Source organism: Zymoseptoria tritici, chromosome 15 (assembly GCF_000219625.1).
Source record: "Zymoseptoria tritici IPO323 chromosome 15, whole genome shotgun sequence".
Classification (NCBI taxonomy): domain Eukaryota; kingdom Fungi; phylum Ascomycota; class Dothideomycetes; order Mycosphaerellales; family Mycosphaerellaceae; genus Zymoseptoria; species Zymoseptoria tritici.
Window position 1 is genome coordinate 113,393 of NC_018204.1, and position 20,031 is coordinate 133,423.

Consider the following 20,031-nt stretch of genomic DNA (forward strand, 5'->3'; position numbering starts at 1 on the left):
AATAGAGGTGTTATTTGTCTATATCTCTATCTTTATTAACGCGAAGGTATAGAGGAGGTAGTATTAGAGGAGTAAGACTAAAGAAGTCTCGAAAGGTAGGAGAAGGAGGATCCGGTATATCTAATACTACTACTCTTAGTAAAGGAGAACCGTATTCTTTCCGAGGACGTTTATAAGGAATAAAGTCCGATTCGTATCTAAAAGGGATTAAATCGATATTAAGCTTAGGGAGCTTACTAGTTTTAACCTCTTAACGTATTATTTCGACGATATATAGGAAGGAGAGCTTATCGAGGTATCGACCTAGCGAAGGCTTCTTAAGGCGGAAACGACTCCTAAGGAGGTAACGATTACGACGGTAAGGTTAGTAATTAACCTAAAGGGAATCGAAGAAGGATATAAGTTATACGTTATACTTCTTTCTACGGGAAAGAGGAACGCCTCTTATATCGCGTCTAATATCTATATTAGTATTTAATCTATTATAAAAAGGGAGGAGGTTAGTAAGTTAATTAGAGTAGCTAGTTAAGTTAGCGTAAAGGGTTTTTACGCTAGCTATCGAATTCTAGCCTCCGAATTTCGGGGACACCCGTAACCGAGGTTAAATCTATTATTAATCTTAGGGTTTTAAAAGGTGTTATCTTTTAAAGAGATATTTGCTTATATAAGAGCGTAGTAGAGTACGTAAAAAGATAACTAGAGTTTTTAGTGCGCAAAACCCGGGCTCATAACCTATTAAAATTGAATAAGTAATAAAGTAATTAATTGAAGAACTAACTACTAACAGAGAGTGAGATGTCCTAATATACACCATTTGGAGCTAGCCAGCCATTGCCAGCCACCGTATTTCAACACCCCTCAATCTCACAATTCACGTCTCCAAATTCTCAACACACCAACTCGGTCCACACCACCTCAGCCCCTCCGTTGCCGCTCAAACATTCCAACCGCCTCGTCGGCAATCCACCACGCCTACACCGACACAAGCAACTTCTCAAAGAGAACCCTCACCTTCATCTCCAGCCTCTGATCCTCGGCCTCCCGCTCAGCGATGCTCCTCCTTCTCAGCGCCTCGCCTTGCGCGTAGAGTGCTTGCCTGCGGGCCTGCCAGGGTGTCGTCTCGGTGGGAAAAATGGTGGTTGGGAGACGGGGTGGAGCTAGCAGGACAGTCGTGAGCGGGAATGTATTACACAGGGATGGTGACGGAGGAGACGCACCAGACTTGTTCGGACGAGGAGTGCTCTTCGCTGAGAAGCCATAAATTGCACGGCGGCGATAGCAGCACCAGAGCACCAGGCGTTGCGTACGCACTTTCGAGCAAGACACGCTTCTCCGTGGTCTGATTCCGAGGAGTCAGAGCCTGGGGAGCCGTCTTCAGCTCCCTCTCGATCTCCCTCTTCCAGCTCGCCATCCTCTCGTCCCGTCCACTGGCCCATTGCTGTCTAAAGTTCCGCCACCTCCCTCGCCAAACCCTCCACATCCTTCACCGTCGCCGCGGGCCCATCGCCAGGCCTCTTCTTCCTCCCACCACAAGTCTCGACCAAGATCCTGCCACACCGTCTATCGCATGTATCTCAATCGGCAAGGTTGTTGGGGATTCGAATGTTCCCGAGCAGACATTCCTTGGTCTTTCCAACAACGCTTTCTACCCTGTCGATCCTTGTCTCAACGGCAACAAACTCGTCCACAGCGAACTCAAGCAGTACGTCAGCAAGAACGACTTCTCCGCCGCCGCGACCACAGAAAAGGGCTGCGTCGCCGTCGCCTCCAACAAAGATGACCCTCGTCTGTTCGACCATCTCGGAATTAACGCAAAGACTGCTCTTCCTGCTCTTCCTGCTCTCCGTACTGTTCCGGGCGCCGACAATCTCGAACACACACACACGATGACTTCCATTCTCTCCTCGCAAAAGGACGGCAGATACTTTCCACCACAGCGCGCGGCAATCCCAGCACGTTGGGAAAATTCGAGCCCATCGCCGAGCAACAAAGCGTCGAAGCGGAATCCGACTTCAAAGCCTCACAACTCAACATCCCCATCACCGTGCAATTTGACCGGATCGTCAAGAGGAAGAGTTCTGGACGAGCGGACAGGAAGTTGGTGCGGTGTGGAGGGTGACTGCCCGGGCGAGGAAGAGCTGTGCATGTCATACTTGCAGCGGAGTAAAGAAATGTTCTGTTGCCAACTACATGGATACGTCGATCGCAGTGCCACCCAGTAAGCCTCTCCGACCCATGGCCGCATTGCCATCATCTGCAACATCTCTGAACCCTCCTCTCCTTCGATATTCCGGCCGCCAGACTTCCCAAATGATCACTCCCGGTCTCCAACTTCACCGCTGAGATTGCCCTGAACGATCATTGGCGTCGCTAACGGCACCAATCTAGCCTACAAGGACTTGCAACAGGATTTGACGTAGTGCAGGCGCACGTCTTGACGAGGTTGGGAAGGACGGATGTTGCTGGCTTCCAGAGAGGCCTTGTTTGGAGGCGGGGATTAGGGAGAGCCCGGACGATGAAGTCAAGTGTCACACGACGCAGCCCAGGATACTCCAGACAGCTTCACTCACGCCATACCAGCGCCGCACTACGAGCATGCTACTGCTGTGTCACATCTAAGCGCCGAAGTCCGCCGACAACAATCTCATTCCGCCGATGTGCTCACCAAGGCACAGATTCTGGGAATCGAAATTCGGGCTCTAGAAAAATTGCATCGAGTTCTGAGAGCGATTCTCGACATTGACGCCACCGACGCTTATGACTTTTGGGTGATAGCTGGTGACGAGACTGCCGGTCCATCCTACTGCGAAGGCATTGACATTGATGCTGCCGCCATTGCAGAATTCGTTCCGACTTTAACTTGTTCCTGATCACGAAGATCGCGCCGCAATGCTGCTCCGTCCTATTCTGCAGCAAGCTTGCTGTGTTCACTGGAAATCTTGATCAGCAGCCCTCACTGTTACCCTCCGATCGACTTTCCTCCTGCATCACAACCAGGTTCAGACAGACCGCTTATCAGAAACACGGTGAGTCTTCAGTCCAATCCGGGAGTCTTCCACCTGGCCGCCGTTACCAGCCACACCTACGAACAGGCGACGAAGTGTTACAACAAAAACGGTCAGATGACACGAGATCTAATGCTCTGTAGGTGTTCGTAATCTGCCGTCTCCTAAATTGTTTCGGGAGCTTAGCCAAACCAGATGCTGTCAGACCAGATTAATATTTCAGAGCCTGACTTGCTCCTCACTGGCACTTGTCAGGAAAATGTAGATGTCCCCTTTGCGTTTTCGGACAGTTGCGTGCAGAGTTGGGCGATCTGACGAAGATATCGTCTACAAGTTCGAGGCAGCTCGGCCGGCGGTAGGACCGAATACCGATGTCCTCTTCTTTTCACCTCACAGCAGCCGCCACGCCTCGAGTCGGTAGAACTACTTCAGATCGCAATATCAAAGGAAACCTGCTACGGCTACGCATTATAGAACATCGCACAGGGCCTGGACGGCCAATCAGATTCATCGCGGAGCAAGTTCGCTCGGCATAAACTTAGGTCCACGCCGACTAGCAAACCCCTTCTCATGGACCTAATGAAGGGAGAATCGCATAGACCATCCCGTCACCAACTTCACACTCCGCTCGCTCTACTCCAACGACCTCCATGCTCTGCCCACCACACTCGTTGCGGTCTGCCGCTCGAAAGCAGTCACCTCCACGAGGAACTTGACTAGCAGATGAATAGCAGCATCCCTCCAGGCCTAAGTCTTTCTCGCAGCTGCCGAGCGCAATATTAGCCCGGGTTCTGGAAGAGCAGTGAGGTGTCCGCTCTGAACATATGGAGATCTGAACGATCTGGAGCATTGTCTGGGAGCACTTCCACTGGACCAGCGCAACATCGAGAAGAAAACAGTGTCTCTCGAGAGATACGCCCGGGCGAGGCGTTTTACGATCGTTGGATATGCCTTGGAACAGATATTTTCTTCCCTTCTCTTTCATCTCACGACATGGATTGCTTCTAGTCCTCCTTCCATCTCAAGCACGAAAGCTCGACATCACCTCGAAATCATCGCCGCTTCGCCGAAACACTCACCGGTGCCTGCCCATCCCTATCCTTCTCCACATTCTCACCGCTGACATCTCCTGTCCCTAGCAAGACTTGGTCTCCAAGCTCACTACGAAGCTCGTCAAAACAATGGCTCCGGAGAGCTGCGATGTCGCCGAACAAGCCTCTAATACGACTACTAGTTGTCGTTCGGTACGAATAAGCCTCCTCGTCCTTAGTATCCTTAGTATTAAGTCGCCGGCTAGGATGTACTAAAACCTCTAAAAGCTAGCTTCTACGTAGTCGAGCTACCGAATAGGCTAGTACTAGTTTTAGTAGTAGTACTATTCGCGCTAAAGCTTTAGGTGTCTTTACTTCCTTCTAAATTGCCTCCTTTGCTACTAGCAATGCTTCTAAGTCCGCTAGTTTAAGCGGCTGTTATAGCACCTACGCCGAAGAGGCTACCTACGTCCTTATTCGGTGCGCTACCTACGTCCTCGTCCGTACCGAATAGACTAGCGAGACCACCGCTATTACTACTACTACCTAAGCCGCCGGTAGTAATAGACCTAATAGTAGTAGTAGTTTTATTATTAGCCTAAGACTTTTAACATTAAGAATTAATCTCAAAGACGAGTCCCTAAGCTTAATTAACATCGATACTATCGCTAGCTATTATTTTCCTAATAACGTCGTTAGTTACCTATAAGCTTCCTCTTCCGAAGTAGCGCCGCTAGAAAACATTAACTATTTATTTCTCCTTACGTCGAAGTTCCCTCGCTAAGTTTCGCTTTCTCTACCTATCCTCCCTCTTTACGACCCCGACAACAACTCGTAACTCTAAAATTACGTCGCATTATACTCCCGTCGAAGTCGATTATTCTATCCTTAACGATAGTAGTAAGAGGGGTCCCGTTCTTTAATCCGGGCCGGTAACGGTCCCAAGTTATATGCCGATCCCGCCGACTTTGCATTGTTGGGCGTACTGGCTTCTACACTTTCGAGCGTTGGAAGTAATAGATAGGTAAATAACTTTGGCGAGAGTGCTCTTTTGCCCATGGGATAAAAGGGCCGGCTTCCAGATGATTACGACCTAGAGACGAGCTTGTCCAGATCTCAGCCAGCTTGCGATGTATACATACCTTAATCGGCAACGCAGTCGTGATGAGGTGACATGCACCTCACAATGAAATCATTCCCATAAGGAACCGAGGGTGCCGAGGAGGGAGCATTGCACGCTGTACGATTGAATGATCAGAGTATTTCATTCTCATCTTCCTGCGAACAACTGTGGCGGATCCCATTGAAATATACAAAGTTCTGTCAATATAGCATACCATCATTACATCCTGTTATATCACGCTACGACGATGTATATGCTCTCACAACTTCCATCACTCTCTCCTTGCCACATGCCGTCATGGTCTGCTCGCCTTTTTCACCGTCTATCCTCAATCCAGGCTCATATTCTCCGCCGCCACAGTCAACAAGGTACAGTCCGCCGCATCTCGCACAACTACCTCTCTCCTACAGCGCGGTGAAGGCGGCGAGCTGTTTGGTACCCAGCAGCACCAGGGCGGCGTTGTGGAGGCTTCGGAATAGAGCGAGACGTCGTCGCTGGAGGACAGGACTTCTTCGGCGGAAGAGGGTAGGATTTCGGTGAAGGATGAGTCTTCTCAGTCGGTGTGCAACGAGATGAGGTGCAGAGGGAGATGGCGATGTGAGCCTGAGGTGTCAACAACAAGCTAGCGGGGATCGGATTGAGGGGCTGGATCGACTGACTTACAACAATTTTGCGAACTCACTCATATTGCACCCCATTCCCTATCTCCTGCATTGCAATTGTTTTACCATGGCGACCAAACGGAACACCCAGGTCGAAGTGCCGATGCCAACGATCGCACCCACGGAAGCACCAAGATAACCCTCGACCTAGCCGCCTCCGAATGGCTTCCCATTCCCACCAACATCACTCCAGACGATTCTACTCGCGGCCGCCAGTGCGCGCTGGTTCTCCTGCTGCTGAGTCTGAAGGCTCGCGAGGGTGCGGCGGGGCGCGGTGATGTCCTCGTGGGAGGAGGCGCGAGGCTTTGACGTGTCGGTGGGTGCCTTGACGTGATTTCGAGGAAGGAGAGAAGAGGAGTGAAGAACAAGAGCGTAATTGAGGTCAAGTGATGAGGCACAAAAGCGGCATCGATTCTGCCTTCTGTTCGGTTCTGTTCTCCCGCCAGTACCTCTCTTGTACTGTCGCCAGCAGGTCTTCCGCCGACAGCATGTCTCTCGCCAGCACATCTCGTCCGCCGCCGGCAGCATCATCTCGTCCGTCGCCAGCATCTCTTCCGCCGTCAGCAGCTCTTCCGCCGGCAGCATCTCTTCGATTTCTCTATCTACTTCATTATTTCCCTCCCTTTCAACCCCACAGCGTCTGATTCATCCCGCCATGCGACCAACCCTCGGCGAACCAACGGCACCAGCGGAGAACGTCGAAGATAGATAGGAAGAGGAGGAGGATGGAGAAGATGGGAAGGAAGAGGATAAGGACTTCACAGAGGAGGAGAACATCGCAGAGGAGGAGATCATCGCAGAGGGAGGTAAGGGAGACGAAGAGAACGGGAACAGAGAGAACGATAAGAAAAAGGCTAAGTCTCGTGCTACCGCCGAAAAGGAAACGAAGACGCTCGTCCGCAGCCGGTCGTCAAGCCCGCTGCTCCGGAGATCGCTCGACGCATCACTTGCGCCGTTCTATACCTTGCCGGCAAGCTCTTCAAAATCTCCTGCCGCCGCTCGCAAAGTCGAGCCAGAGTCGGAGCGTAGTCCTTGTCCGAACAAGTCTCGTCTCTCCCTCTCTTGTTTGCTTCCCTCATAACCTTCTCACTGACGACTATCCTGCCAGCTACATCTGAACTCGGCAGATTCTTCCCTTCTCTATCCTCTCTTGCTTTGACATCATTGTTCTATAAGTTGCTCCAGCGACCGAACCATCGTTTCCAGTTGTTCAGCCAATGCACGGGTGTTCACAGCCTGGAGTCTTAGCCCTTGGAGCAGCAGCTTTTGGGTATGTTACTCGGACTCGCGTGTCCGCTTTCTCAATGCCTTGAACTCCTCCCGAGACCCGCCTTTTGCGCCGTTGCTGTACTCGCACGGTTGAAGGGTGCTTTCGGAACGAGCTTCTGTTGATGCCGAGTCATCGTAGGCGGTGTCGTGCGGGGCGGGAGCGTGCGCTGCACGACTTGGAGCGCAGGCGCTTTGGGCGAAGGCAGGTCTGGCGGAGATATGGGTCGCAGAAGTTGTTGCGGCGGCGTCGTCGAACAGCCAGGACAATGACGTCACGGGTTCCCAAGGAGAGGTGAAGAAGGACAACACGGTCTTGTCGTCGCTGAGCTGCAATCCACCCAGGTCATCGCTAGCATCCGGCTGCTGCTTTTGGACGGTCCCAGATGGCAGCCAAGTCTGCCTAGGGTCGACGGTGGGCGCTGTACGGACCGAGATTAGTTCACCCTAATAACAAAAAGAAGGAAGTGCATACGTATGATACGATGATGATGAGGCTGGTGAGAGTCGTCGAAGACCCACACGAACGGAGGCATGGCAATGGTCGTGCGTCGTCGTCGTCCACACGTTGGAGAGACCGTCGTGAGAAGATGGTGCGAGCACTTTGACGGATGAGATGCGAAGAAACGCTGGACGAGCATCCGTCCCATCTCAAATGAGCTACCGTTAATGTGTATCAGAATGCCATTGTGTGTTGTTTCCATCCGGGCTTCGCCGCTCTCGCGGGAGGCTGCCTCGTGTCCATGGTGCAACAAGTCACAACATGCCCTCTCGGTTGCCGGGCCACAATGCTGCTGTGGTCCCGTGGAACAGGCGCGGCAGTTGTATTGTGCGATGTGACGTTTCGCCAACGGCCAACGAAATGGAGTCGTGCAACGCGGATCTTCCCAGATATTGCAGATCCTGCAGGGTGATGGACGATTGGGTCTCATTCGATCCATCATCAATGCACGGAAAACTCGGCCAGTTGGAGCGAGTGCAGGTCGACATGGTCAAAAGCGCCCAAGTAGATCGATGGGATCATAAAAGCGTCAGGCGAAGTCTCTGCTGCAGAGACCATGTCGCATCAATGATCAAGGTCGGTGTTGTCAGTAGTGAGGAAAGGGAGCATGTTCTTGAAGCATCACGTCATTGGAGTTCCTGCCTGAGGCCAGATCGAATCGTTTCCGTGGCGCAAAAGTCAGTCCCTTCTTCAATCCTGTCTCGCACGCCGACACTAACGCTCATCAGCTTCCAGCGCACCGCCGATTCCAGCTCCTTACTCCGCAGGCAGCGTTATCGCATAGTGCTTCACCTGCAACGAGTAACTCCGAAGTGGAGACCGACGCTATCCCCTCCGATCATACGAACCTCGACACGAACGCACACTCACGCGAGTTGCAGCTCTTTCTAATCGAGTCAAGAGCCGTACGGAGCAACAGCTTATCCGTAAGATGGAGCTGGAGCCGGAGCCCGAGAAGAAAGGTGTTAAATAGAGGACATTTGGACTTTCTGAAAAACTGCATCCTATAGAGGATTTACAGGCGTTGGGATTCGGAGACGTTTCCTAATAGTCGGAGTAGGGATCTGGCGGTTGTTCATGGGCACAAGTGGCAAACCCGGAGGAGTGGAATGTGCAAACCCGGTGTGCAATGCAAGGACAAGTGCTCCCAGGGATAATGAACATAATGGTTACTACGGTGAGGACATGGACAATGGTGTGCTTCTCTACCATTACCCTTCCCCTTTAACTCCAACTCGGTCTCGACTGCAGAACGAAAGCCATCAGATCAATCCGCTTGTGCAATCTCTACGAATCCATACTTTTAAACACATAGCTTCCTCTTTCAGGTACAGTTGTTCTCTCATCGCGCATGCCGGTGCTACTATCTTCTAGTGATTTCTGAGCTCCGAAAGGTTGCTTGCAAACACACCCTTAACGTCGCTGCTGTGAGCGCATTAGTTGAAGTGTCTCTCCTTATCTAACCCTCTTCGCATCTTCAAGATACTACTGCTACATCTACTAACACGCCAACATCGCCAACATCGCTCCTAAAGACCTATTGGCCCAGAAACGGCTATAGTTATGTTCTTGATTAAATAGAGAAGCTGGAGTCGGACGCTTTTGATTATTGCCCTGGCCGCAATGTGTCGCTCGGCACAACCTTATCGAACTCCATTCCTTCGATCCAACATCCAACGTGTAAAATTTACTATCCGGCCTGCCGCTTCGACGCATGTGTACAATCGCTGACACGGTTAAACAGCTTCGACTTCGTTCGCTGCCGCCCGGCAAACTACAACACGAGCTGTACTCCCAATGATGAATGCTGTCAAACTCTTCCATGGCCACCACCCCTTCGACGATTTCGCTGTCGAGGACAAATAAAACGACGCTCCCAGCTGAGGTCAGCCACGCCTATTCCCGGGTTTCTTCAGACATCCTCTATTAGATTGAAAGTCTCATGTCCACAGCTTAATCTGATCTGAACGCACTTCACGAGTTCTTCCGATGCAGCGGCCACGCTCCAAGTTCAAACCTCTGGGATCTACGCCACACCTCTTACCTCTACACTCTCGGTCCCGCGCCTCAACTCCTGGGCTCTTCCCGCTGCTAGCTTCGCAACTCCGACGGCTTCACGACCTCGGCGCCTTTACCTCCGACCGTCGCCTTCTCATCACGAGCGGGACATCGACACAGTGGCATGCTCAAATGGGCTGGCAAAGCTGTTAATAGCAAGGCCAATCGGCCGTACAAAGAGACCGTCTCTCGGTTATCTTAACAGTAGAAGATATTAGCTCTGTTAGATGCGACGCAAAGGAACAAAGGGATTCGCCGGCGGTGTCGGAGGCAGTGAAAGGAGATCCGTCGAAATGCTGCTGATCTTGCCAAGGACTCCAGGCAGACCGCCTGGAAGGCCGACGTCGCAGTGAAGACACTGCCGGGTTAATTGATATGCAAAGCGAGCCGAGGTAGCAGCAGTGGAGGATCTTCCCGGAATGCCAACGGAGAGGCGCCAGCGCCCCCGACGACGATCGTGGTGAACACATAATATGAGGCTAGCTGCCATCAGAAAGATTTCCACATTCTCTCCCATCAACAACAATCGACCGAGCGCGCGGGCGCCCGACAAGTTACAGCCCCCATACTTACGAATAGACACTTCGCTGCTGTTACGGTCGTCCCTTCCCCAAACAGCTTGGAGCATGGCGTCCAGGCCATCGAGAAGGAGAAGAATTTCAACCCGCAACTACCGCAATACCGAAGACTAGTCGCTCAATTGCATCGCGTCACGAATGCGCCGGTAGAGCCGCGACGAGGAACAGGCAGCGCGGCGACCGTGGTGTTCGCTCCTACGCAAAGCGGCACAGGTGCTCGGGCATGGAGAGCATTTAATTAGACTTAGGTCTGTAATCTAAGTCATCCTTCTTCTCGAGAAGAGGGCGAGATGCCTCCCAACACCTCGCAACACGAATAAGTGCATAAGTAGGCTCTTATATTCCGTCGATCTTAGAACTATAACTACTATTCTATCGAGCACAGACCAAGATTCGGATAGACTCGGATGGACCCGGATAGATCTACAACCTAACAGTCATTTTCAAAGTCATGAACCGTGCTGATTCCACTACCTTTACCTGATTGACCAGCGTCCAGAAACAAAGGATCCTGTGACGAGTCGATTTCAAATCACCGCTATCACCAAGACAACAAGTAGATCGGCACACCGTTCTCCGTTTCCAAACAACGTGCCCAATGAAGACTCTTTCCTGTTGCACCCACACTAAGCAGTCATCCACTTTGCGACCAACTCATCGGGCACATCCTCACTTGGTCGATTCGAGATCAGTCACCCACGAACGCCGCTGAAGCCGAGTAGCTCGATCTGCCAGATGCCCTCTTGCCATGAGAAGATTGCCAGTGACTTTGCAGAGCGACGATGTACAACGTTTGCTTTTCCAAGCAATAAAAAGCCCTTGCGAGTCACCGCGACCTCTTCTGTTACCATTGGCGATCGGAGTTTGAGCACGGTTTTCGCGTCATTCAGACTGTCGTCACTCGTTCATTCCGCAGACCGATCAGGACCCTACTCTCTATGCGACATCGACGCCTTGCACATCCTCACAGTCTCTGTATCGCGCGGCGGTCATCGCAAGCATGACTGACCCTCGTACCTTGACATCAACTCCTGCACCCACAAGACCCGTCTCTGCTGTTCCCATACCCAAGCGACTATTTCACAACATTTTGCGCGACACCGAGTTCTCGCACGCCATTACTGCCTCGACACGGCTCGACGATCATTACTCCCGGCACCGGGTGCGCGTGATTGAGCTCGACTGCCGCATCAACGAGACGTCCGCGATCGCTCATCTCGCTAAGCGAAGATGTCACCACTTTTCGAACAATATCGAGTTCTCGCATGCCCTTGTGGTCTGCGCATGACTCAGGAGTCTACAAGGCCCTCACCACCAGAGGTAGAGCTCAGCTCCCTCACGAGTCATCACCCAAAGGGCTTCCCAGCCCGGTTTTGAGTCTTGGCTCACTCAACAATAGCGAGTCACAGCCGCGGAGTCGGTCCTTCTGCGAGACAATTAAGATCACGCGCACGACCGGGTCCACGCCGTTCATCGTCACGTTTGCTTGACCACTGGCCTCTGGTCTCCCGTCGCGCGTGTTGATGGGCGATCAGGCACTGCCTTACACCACTTTTACTCCAAGCAGCGACTTCCGAGCAGCGGCGAACACGGGAATGGTAATGCCGGCGAATGCACAGATCAGAGTGAAGCTTTGACCATCACAGCTCGCAACTCGTGCTTACGAGCACATCAAAGCTTGAACAAGTATTCTGCGGACACAAGACAGGCGATGGACTTAGGCGTACACGTCTCGGAGCTGCCACGGCTTGGCTCTGCGACGTCTCGCACGTGTGGAGCAGCGTACGACTGGCTAAGGCTGGCTTCCAACAGGCATCCTTCCCGATGCCGTTCACACTACAATGTGGTACTTGGCTAAGCTTGCACTCAGCATCCGCCACCGCAAGCCAGATGTCCTCTGTAGATGCCGAGTCAGTAGTTTGTTCCCAGCACACCCGCGACGAAGCCTCCGCTACACTCTATGCGCTCCGGCGAGGTCAACCACCGCAATACCGCTGCAAGGCACGCTTGCTCCTTGCAGTCGACCGAGTCATTCTTTTTTTCACAGCTCACTTGCGGCGAAGCTTCGCATGTGCCCGTCTCGTGCAACGAAGATGGCTGTCGTGAGCTATCTGCGACAAAGGCATACAGCCACAATTACAGCCCGCCAAGAGTTCAATGCGACCTGCTTTGATCCGAGCAGCACGCGGAGACCCCTCCACCTCTGGTACTCTCAGCGGAGGCTGTGACTGCCGCCGAGATAGCTTCGCCAGTGGACATGCTACATATGGCTGCTGTCCTGTCCCGACGGCTTGCCTGGCTCGCCTGCCACAATTTGCTCAGCGGAAGAAGTCAAAGCTAGGCGAGAAAGAGAATGCCGTAGAGACCGTTAACTCTTCTTTCTGAAGCCCTCGCTACACCTATACCCTATGGACACAACCGGTTGCTCGCCATACCGGCTTGATAGGCACTTCTTGCTGGATCTGGAAGTCCTTTGTGCTTAATCGTTGCGTTTGGTCAGTATCTCTTAGCGCTTCGCAGCATCGTTTGCATCGGACGGCTCTGGATCGAATGGTTTACCCAGCGCAAGTCCGGCAATTCCAACGCAACAAGCAACCTACCACGGCTTCATCTCTTGCATAACGAGTCCCGGCTTCTGTCCGTTCTTACCACACGTCCGGCTCTACGTGTCCCCCGGCCCCGACCTAGGTGTGCAATACCACAGCCCGCTCAGATAGGGACATTCTCCAAGAAACGAGAGTGCACCTGCAGAAACGGACTGCCCTCAATCCGGAGATAGCGCTGACTGATGGTGGAAAGGCGAGAGTTAAGATCCAAGAGACACATCAAGGCTGGCCAAGAGTAACTGTAGCGGTGGGTGTTGAGTGATGAGGGTTGTGAGGCGTGCTTAATGTCGCTCGAGAGGGCGTCGCTGCCGCGCTGGGCGAGGTGATTGATTAACATATGAAGGGACCGAAAAGCAGATGTTGTGAGAACGCAAACCGGTCAGTCGTATGCATGGGAACAACAGTTCTTCCTCGCACAAGATTGAAGTCTGAGAAGCGCGCCAGCTGTCCTAGAGAGGACCAGATTGAGCGTAGAAGACATGTGTGAGATCCTTGCAAGCATGGAAATGATCGATGCTGGTACAGTCAGTTGGCGGATGAGGTAGAGAATGAGGCTGCGACTTGATCACGTACCGATGAGTTCCGTGTAACTCCGCAAAATCCGAGAAAGCAATCTTGGCCCTGCGCACTGGCGGGCAGCAGAAAGCTGCATGCGTGGCCTGCGTTGAAGGATTCCAGTTGCACGGCAAGAGCGATGGCCACTGTGACGTGCTGCGGTGTTGGCAGAACAAGCAGGTCGAGACTCTGTAAGGTTGGCATGTCCGCCCGCTGAGTGAAGGCCTGACTAAAGATGTTTTGATCCAGCAACAGAAGAGGGGAGGTGTGGAAACCACTAGGAGAAGGCATTAGTCTGGAGTCGATGGCGGAGCATGATCATACACTGGTGGGCTGTCTTGCCTTGTAGACTGGGCGAATAGCCTGCGTGGGGAGCATTGGCGATGACACCGCCATCCATGGTAAAGCACTTGCTAGAAGGGTCGCTTCACGAACGTTGAGCACCGTTGCAGGGTTCAGGCTGGAAGTCGTTGTAGTATCTTGCTGACAGCTTCGAGTCTTGACATTTCTTTTGCGGCTCCACTGACTTAAGGACTTGCAGGCCGGACTTAGACTCGATGGATTAGTCGGAGCTGGCAGCTTCGAGTGCTGGCTTCTTGAGTGTCGATCCATGCATGAGATGTACGCAGGCTAAGTTCTGACGGGGAGATGAGGCTCGTGTGAGGGGAGGGAGCTGATCGATAGTCTACGACTAGGGTGAATCTGAAGGGACGTCGGGTCAGCGGCTTTCGAGCGATTGTCATCTCAACCACTCGAAACTTACCTAACTTGAACAGAGGGTAACGAGTGTCCACGAGTGTGATGGCATTCGTAACCAAGGTCGAAGACCGGACACATGACCGCGTCAAGAACAAACAAGTGAGCGGTGGAAGAGATTGTAGCTCTTACTCCAGCCGTCTACCACTAACTCATCACGACTACGCAGGCGTTCCACATAGGTGCCATCATTTCTGTCAACGCGTGAACTGAATCGGGCCTGATGTGTAAGCCCGCGTAGCTCTGTCTAGATGGGAAAGTGAGCCCGGCTGTACCATCGATCCTTCACGTCAATCTTAACGGCAGGCATGGTATGGGAAAGAACCTTTCCGCTACAATCGTAGTCGTTGCTGTTGCCCTTCACAGCACACCTCGTCTACGATGTTCCTCCTCCGACTACTGTGTGGCCCTTTCTTCATCCCCAAACGTACGACTCGCTGTCAGACTGTCGCGGAAGAACCTTCATTCTCTCTCTTACACACACACACACACATACACACACACACAACGCAGGACCTTCTACCTTCGCTCAATATCCTGTCATGTGGCAAAGATGCGGTATTTGTTCCCCTACTTCTCACTGCTCCGCCAACTTCCTGACCTCAAGCCTACGCAGCCGGAATTCTCAATTGCGGACAATTCTCCAGACGAGGAGCAATTAGGCAAGCCGACGCTCCTCTGCCACGCCAAGAACTGATACTACCTCAACGTCCTCCGACCAACCGATTACTTCACGAGTTCCGCCCAACCTGGTCCCATACCCGCGTATCCACCTCTGGGCTGCCTACAAGACCAACAGCGTGCAGGAGATCAGCATGTTCTGCTTCGAGCCAAACAGCCAGATCAAGTGCGACCCTCGCAACGGAAAGTACATGCCACTTGCCTGCTCTACCATGGAGACGTCGTGCCCAAGGACGTCCACCGGGCCGTTGCCACCCTCAAGACCAAGCGCACCATCCAGTTCGTCGACTGGTGCTCAACTGGCTTCAATTGGTATCTGCTACCAGCCACCATGGAATACGACGACCGGCAGAGACGTCGTCCCCAAGGAGGTTCACCAGGCCGTTGCTGCCCCAAGACCAAGTGCACCATCCCGTTCATCGACTGGTGCCCAACCGGCTTCAAACTTGGTATCTACTACCAGCCACCACAGAACGTACCCAAAGGCGATTTCACCAAGAAATCTCGCCAAGGCAACCGCGCCGTGTGCATGCTTTCCAACACCAACGCCATCGCCGAGGCTCGGTCCGCTCTTTCTCACAAATTCGATCTCATGCTGGTACGTCCTGGTATTTCCTGGCACGCCGGTGAGGGTGTGGAGGAGGGCGAATTCTCCGAGGCTCGCGAGGACTTGGCTGTCTCTCTCTTCACAAATTCGATCTCATGTACGGGAAGTGCGACTTCGTTCACTGGTACGTCGGCAAGGGCATGGAGGAGGGCGGATTCTCGGAGGCTCGCGAGGACTTAGCTGCGCTCGAGCGCGACTACGGAGAGGTCGCTGCCGACTCCGCCGAGGATGATGAGGGCGGCGAGGTTGAGTACTAGGCGACGATGGATGATGAAAGGATCTTGTGGGCAGCCTGAGTGCAGAAACTGCAAGTGTCCATTTGCGCAGTTGGTACGAATACTCACAATGCAGCCTCCTTGAACACATTCACAAGATCCGATTTCTTCTTCTTGTCCAGCCATGGGGGCGACATGTTGGCGTTCGTTCGTGAGAGACAGCGTAGTAGTCGGTGGTGATAGAGTCGTCGGCTCGTCACAATGAGTCGAGGGTGGTATCGCGGTGCTCGACGATGACAGAGTTGTCGCGATGAGTCGAGAGTGGCATTGTCGTAGTTGGGTAGATAGGGCGATTACTGGGACGTAGTCAGATAGACTACACCTAGATACCATTCAATGGACCGCTACTGCGACAACACTCGTGCTCGCAGATTAGGCGCGTGTATTCGGAGATGCCTTCGGATCTACCTTGGATGCGGGTAGTGGCTGGCAAGCTTCTGGTAAAGTATTTCAGGGTCGTCCATTGACAATCTTTACGACACGCTTGGTTTAATACTCGTATTGTGAGAGAAATTTCCTGTGCACAGAACACTGATCTGTGCGTTTTCTATCTCTTCATAACTTCGTAGCTGTCCAGTCCAACCGAAACGTACGGCTGCACGATGCATTAGCGGAAAAACCTGCACCGGAGTTGGTAAGCAAAACACCTCCTCTCCACCTCTTATGCTACCCCGTGCGGCACCTCCCTCCCCCCTGCACATCTTGCCGCACGGCGCCGACACTTACTGACCTTTGCAGAAGACCATGAACCGACCCAGATTGCTCGAACAAGTCTTCGAAGAGTTGGTTATCCAATCTTTGGTTAAATAGGTGTTCCAGCCGATAAGCTTGTTGTTCTCCTGGACGAGCTTCTCGTTCTCCTTAATAACCTTCTTCTTCTCTTCGTCAAGCTGCTGGTTCTCTTTAACAAGCTGCTCTTTGTATCTGACAGCCTTCTCCCTCTGCTCGTCAACCTGCTCGATCGTCTTCTCGATCCACTTATAGGTCTCATCCCATCCCTTGCTCCGCGCATATGCTATTCGTCGGTAAGCGGCACCACGGGAACTGTTCGATAAAACGTTGGATAATACACTTGGTAAACGCCGTCCAAAGGTGCAGTGTTACTCGTCGTCGGCATTGCAAATTGTCCGGAAAAGAGGACAGACGTGTCGGAACTTCGAGCGGACATTTTGTAGGCGAGGCGCATCGGCCCGTCGGCGCTCTCGTCATTATGTGTTCTGTCCGGAGGCGATTGTCGCTAAAAGGGCGCAGGCCATGTCGTAGGATCTCGGGGTTCTCGGTGTGCCTCAGGCTTAGAACTAGTTCAACAACGGCCCGTTCCTCGGTCGAACTTTACTTCGTCCTTCCATTGTTTAATCTCCTTTCCACTGTGACAGCACAGCACGCCGACGAACCGCAGCGCGACTCCCTTCGTGTTAGCTGTACGACAACATCTCGATCCTAGTGCGCGTCGGAATCAACGTCAATCAACCCTCGAATGTCTTCAGCAAGAACGATTAATTCCTGCGGAGATGATGCAACGCTGGCGAAAAGCAAATCGAAACCTTGCGGCGACCCAAAAGCGCCAATGCTGCATTCGCGGCCGAGGAGAATGTAAAGAGTTGTATAGTTGGAGCAGTGCGGGCCTTCCACATCCCGAGATGAGGTGCGCTAGTGTCAGCAGTCTGGGAGGAGAAAGATCGCGCGCCGGATCGGCGCAGAAGAACGGACAGTCAATACTTCGATGTTGGGTACATTTCTGAAAAAGGCTGGGTACATGCCGAGTTACCTCTCATGTCGTCGCAAGAAGAGTGACATGATTGAGACTAACAGCAGTTAAGTCGTACAGCATCGCATTGGTGCAGAAATCCACCAGTTACAAAATTTCGAGGCTGCGCTGCGCTTCTACGAAGATCTGTCCCTACTCCGACGTTTGGATGTGATCGAGAGGCGCGAGCATGGAGACTGACCCGTTCTAGCGCATGCTCAAGGACCATAAACGTCTCACGATCCTGCGGCCGCGCGCATCGAGCAAGCTGCCCAGTCACATCTGAGGCAAATTCCGTGTTGTACGGGCAGGTCCAGGCAGAGGGAGCACGACTATTGGAGAACAGAGCGAAGATCAGATCGGAGGAGCAATCCGCGTAGGTCATGGTGGGGCAATGCGGTCGTACTCTTGGACGGTAGGGTGCAGGAGACGGTGGGTGTCAGAAAGATAAGCGACGATGTGGAGGAAACGGAGAGGTGCCGGATTGTTCGTACAGATACTGAAAGAGGAGTCGGTGGTGTCCACGTGTATGTGGTATGCCATATGTCCTTCCTTGTCTCCCTCTCCTCTCTCTCACTCTCTCCCTGTTCTTATACAAGTCTCGGTCCATTCATATTCTCTTATTCTTTAACAAAATCGTTCAGTTTCGCCAAATTATTGCTTCCCCTGCCGACCGTACTGAGCTGAAGGAATTCGCCAACAGCGCGATGGAGATGTGGAGGTTTGAGGTATGACATGATGCTCGGGTGAGGGGTTGAGGACATCTAGGCGAAAGGAGGAAGAAAGAGGGAGGGTAGCGGAGAGCCGATGGACAGGAAAGATAATCCGGAGAAGAAGGGACGAAAGGCGCATACTCTGGTTGAGAAGCCTTTGCGACTGGTCGGATCTGACCAATATGTGGTCAGATCCGACCAGTCGCCAGACCAGAATTGGAAGGTGGCGTCAGCGGAAAGATCTGTTGCCTGACGCTCAGAACCAGAAACAACAATGACAACGACGACGACAACGACCACCGAAATCACCTCCTGCATCCGTCGACGTCTTCTGGGCCTTATTGACTGGCAAGATTAATCACACCGGCACATCTCACAACCATGCTCTCCGACGAACTCCGCCAGACGGCGGAAAACTTCCTGCCTACCACCCTCGACGCCTTATCTACGTTGTGCGATAACATTAAGCGTGCGGAGCCTAATACCGACCTGGCTAGTCTCATGCCGGCTGCTACATTAAGCGCCTTCAACGATATTGTTATAAACATAGTACCGGACCCCAAGACGCGCCAGTACATGCGAGCCCTACAGAGCAGCAAATGGTGTTTGCCGCCGTAGCGTGCCTATCTCGATCTTCGCAGTCTACGCTCCCGAGAGTTCATAGCAGCCTTAAACAAAATGACCGATGTACTCGACTATCTAACCGCCCTTCGCTTCCTTAATCAAGCTCGCGATTCTCGACAAAGTGCGCCGGCGCGTAGCGTGAGCAAGACGAGCCATCGCACTGCGAAGGATGTGACAGTTGCGCTGCAGCTTTCTGGTGCACCTGCAGCGGTACTTGCTCCTCTTCTCGCCAGCCAGAAGAGAAAGCGTGCTGTTGTCGGAACGGGTTATGATGACGAAGGCAAAGAAGAGCTCGGGAGTGGTGATATGACGAACGACGAAATCATGGCAGATTCGAACTCCGATAGTGAAGATGGCACGGACGAGAAGCGAGATGATAGCCGCAACAATCTCCAGCGAGACGATGATGCAAAAGCTGGCCCCAATTAAGAGCTCGGAAATCGTGACCACATGGGCGACGGCATTGAGGCGAATTTTGACGGCGACGACAACGACGGCATATACAAGAAGCGAAAGTCTAGTCGTAATAAAGTAGAGTTAAATAATAGACTTTCGGAGGTATATTAGAGTTTAGGATAGGATACGAGATTAAATTACGCCGCCGTCTATCCTCCGCCGTCTACCCTCTACCGTCTATCGTCCGAACGGTCTATCCTATTATCGACTAAAAGCGTACCTACCCCTCGACTCGCTTTATAAGCCGTTACCCTTACCTAGAAGCCTTCCTCGGCGATATTAGTAATAGTATAAGGAAAGATCCTAAGTCTCTTAATTACGGCGGCGACTACGCTACTATAACGACGACTATACGACCTCCGCCCGGATCGTCGAGCCCTCTACCGCCTCCGAGCTTTAAGCGAGCTCTAAACCTCGAGTATATAATCGATAACCTAGTAGTCTCCTTCGAGACTATAAATACTTCGTATTTTAATAGGTTTCGAAAGTATTTATCGTCGGAAGTAGTACTACTAAACCCGATTAGGTCGATCTTTTAGGCGGCTAATATTCCGCTTACGCTAGCTAATCTACTATATCTAGGTACTTCGGTATCTCCGCCGCGCGCGGAATAGAGCTCCTAGTAGCTCGGAGCTACTATTTAAAAGACATAACAATAGTAGTATAGAGCCGTAGTTAAACAAGTAGGGAGACGTTATATAATCGTTATATAGTAGCCTTAGTATCGTAGAGGAGGGAGTAGGTATAAGCTCGGCTTTAGTTATATTCGGTATACTACGCGGCGCG

At 52.3% G+C, this 20,031-nt stretch overlaps 5 protein-coding genes across 5 annotated transcripts; 3 read left to right on the plus strand and 2 right to left on the minus strand.

The window, feature by feature from the left end:
• Window positions 1-1,181: 1,181 nt before the first annotated feature.
• Window positions 1,182-2,870, plus strand: MYCGRDRAFT_97624 (uncharacterized protein; the record flags this gene model as incomplete). Its single annotated transcript, XM_003847262.1, has 3 exons — window positions 1,182-1,303; window positions 1,379-2,218; window positions 2,621-2,870. The coding sequence occupies 3 exons, from the start codon at window positions 1,182-1,184 to the stop codon at window positions 2,868-2,870; spliced, it is 1,212 nt and encodes a 403-aa protein (XP_003847310.1).
• Window positions 2,871-5,968: 3,098 nt separating this feature from the next.
• Window positions 5,969-6,406, minus strand: MYCGRDRAFT_97625 (uncharacterized protein; the record flags this gene model as incomplete). Its single annotated transcript, XM_003847340.1, has 1 exon — window positions 5,969-6,406. One exon carries the CDS (start codon window positions 6,404-6,406, stop codon window positions 5,969-5,971), a length of 438 nt encoding a protein of 145 aa, XP_003847388.1.
• Window positions 6,407-15,154: 8,748 nt separating this feature from the next.
• MYCGRDRAFT_97626 (uncharacterized protein) lies at window positions 15,155-15,687 on the plus strand (the record flags this gene model as incomplete). Its single annotated transcript, XM_003847263.1, has 2 exons — window positions 15,155-15,421; window positions 15,538-15,687. 2 exons carry the CDS (start codon window positions 15,155-15,157, stop codon window positions 15,685-15,687), a joined length of 417 nt encoding a protein of 138 aa, XP_003847311.1.
• A 625-nt stretch (window positions 15,688-16,312) lies between these two features.
• On the minus strand, window positions 16,313-17,837 carry MYCGRDRAFT_97627 (uncharacterized protein; the record flags this gene model as incomplete). The annotated part of the gene is made up of 4 exons (XM_003847339.1): window positions 16,313-16,325; window positions 16,432-16,720; window positions 17,474-17,510; window positions 17,655-17,837. The coding sequence occupies 4 exons, from the start codon at window positions 17,835-17,837 to the stop codon at window positions 16,313-16,315; spliced, it is 522 nt and encodes a 173-aa protein (XP_003847387.1).
• Window positions 17,838-18,843: 1,006 nt separating this feature from the next.
• MYCGRDRAFT_97628 (uncharacterized protein) lies at window positions 18,844-19,218 on the plus strand (the record flags this gene model as incomplete). Its single annotated transcript, XM_003847264.1, has 1 exon — window positions 18,844-19,218. One exon carries the CDS (start codon window positions 18,844-18,846, stop codon window positions 19,216-19,218), a length of 375 nt encoding a protein of 124 aa, XP_003847312.1.
• Window positions 19,219-20,031: the final 813 nt, after the last annotated feature.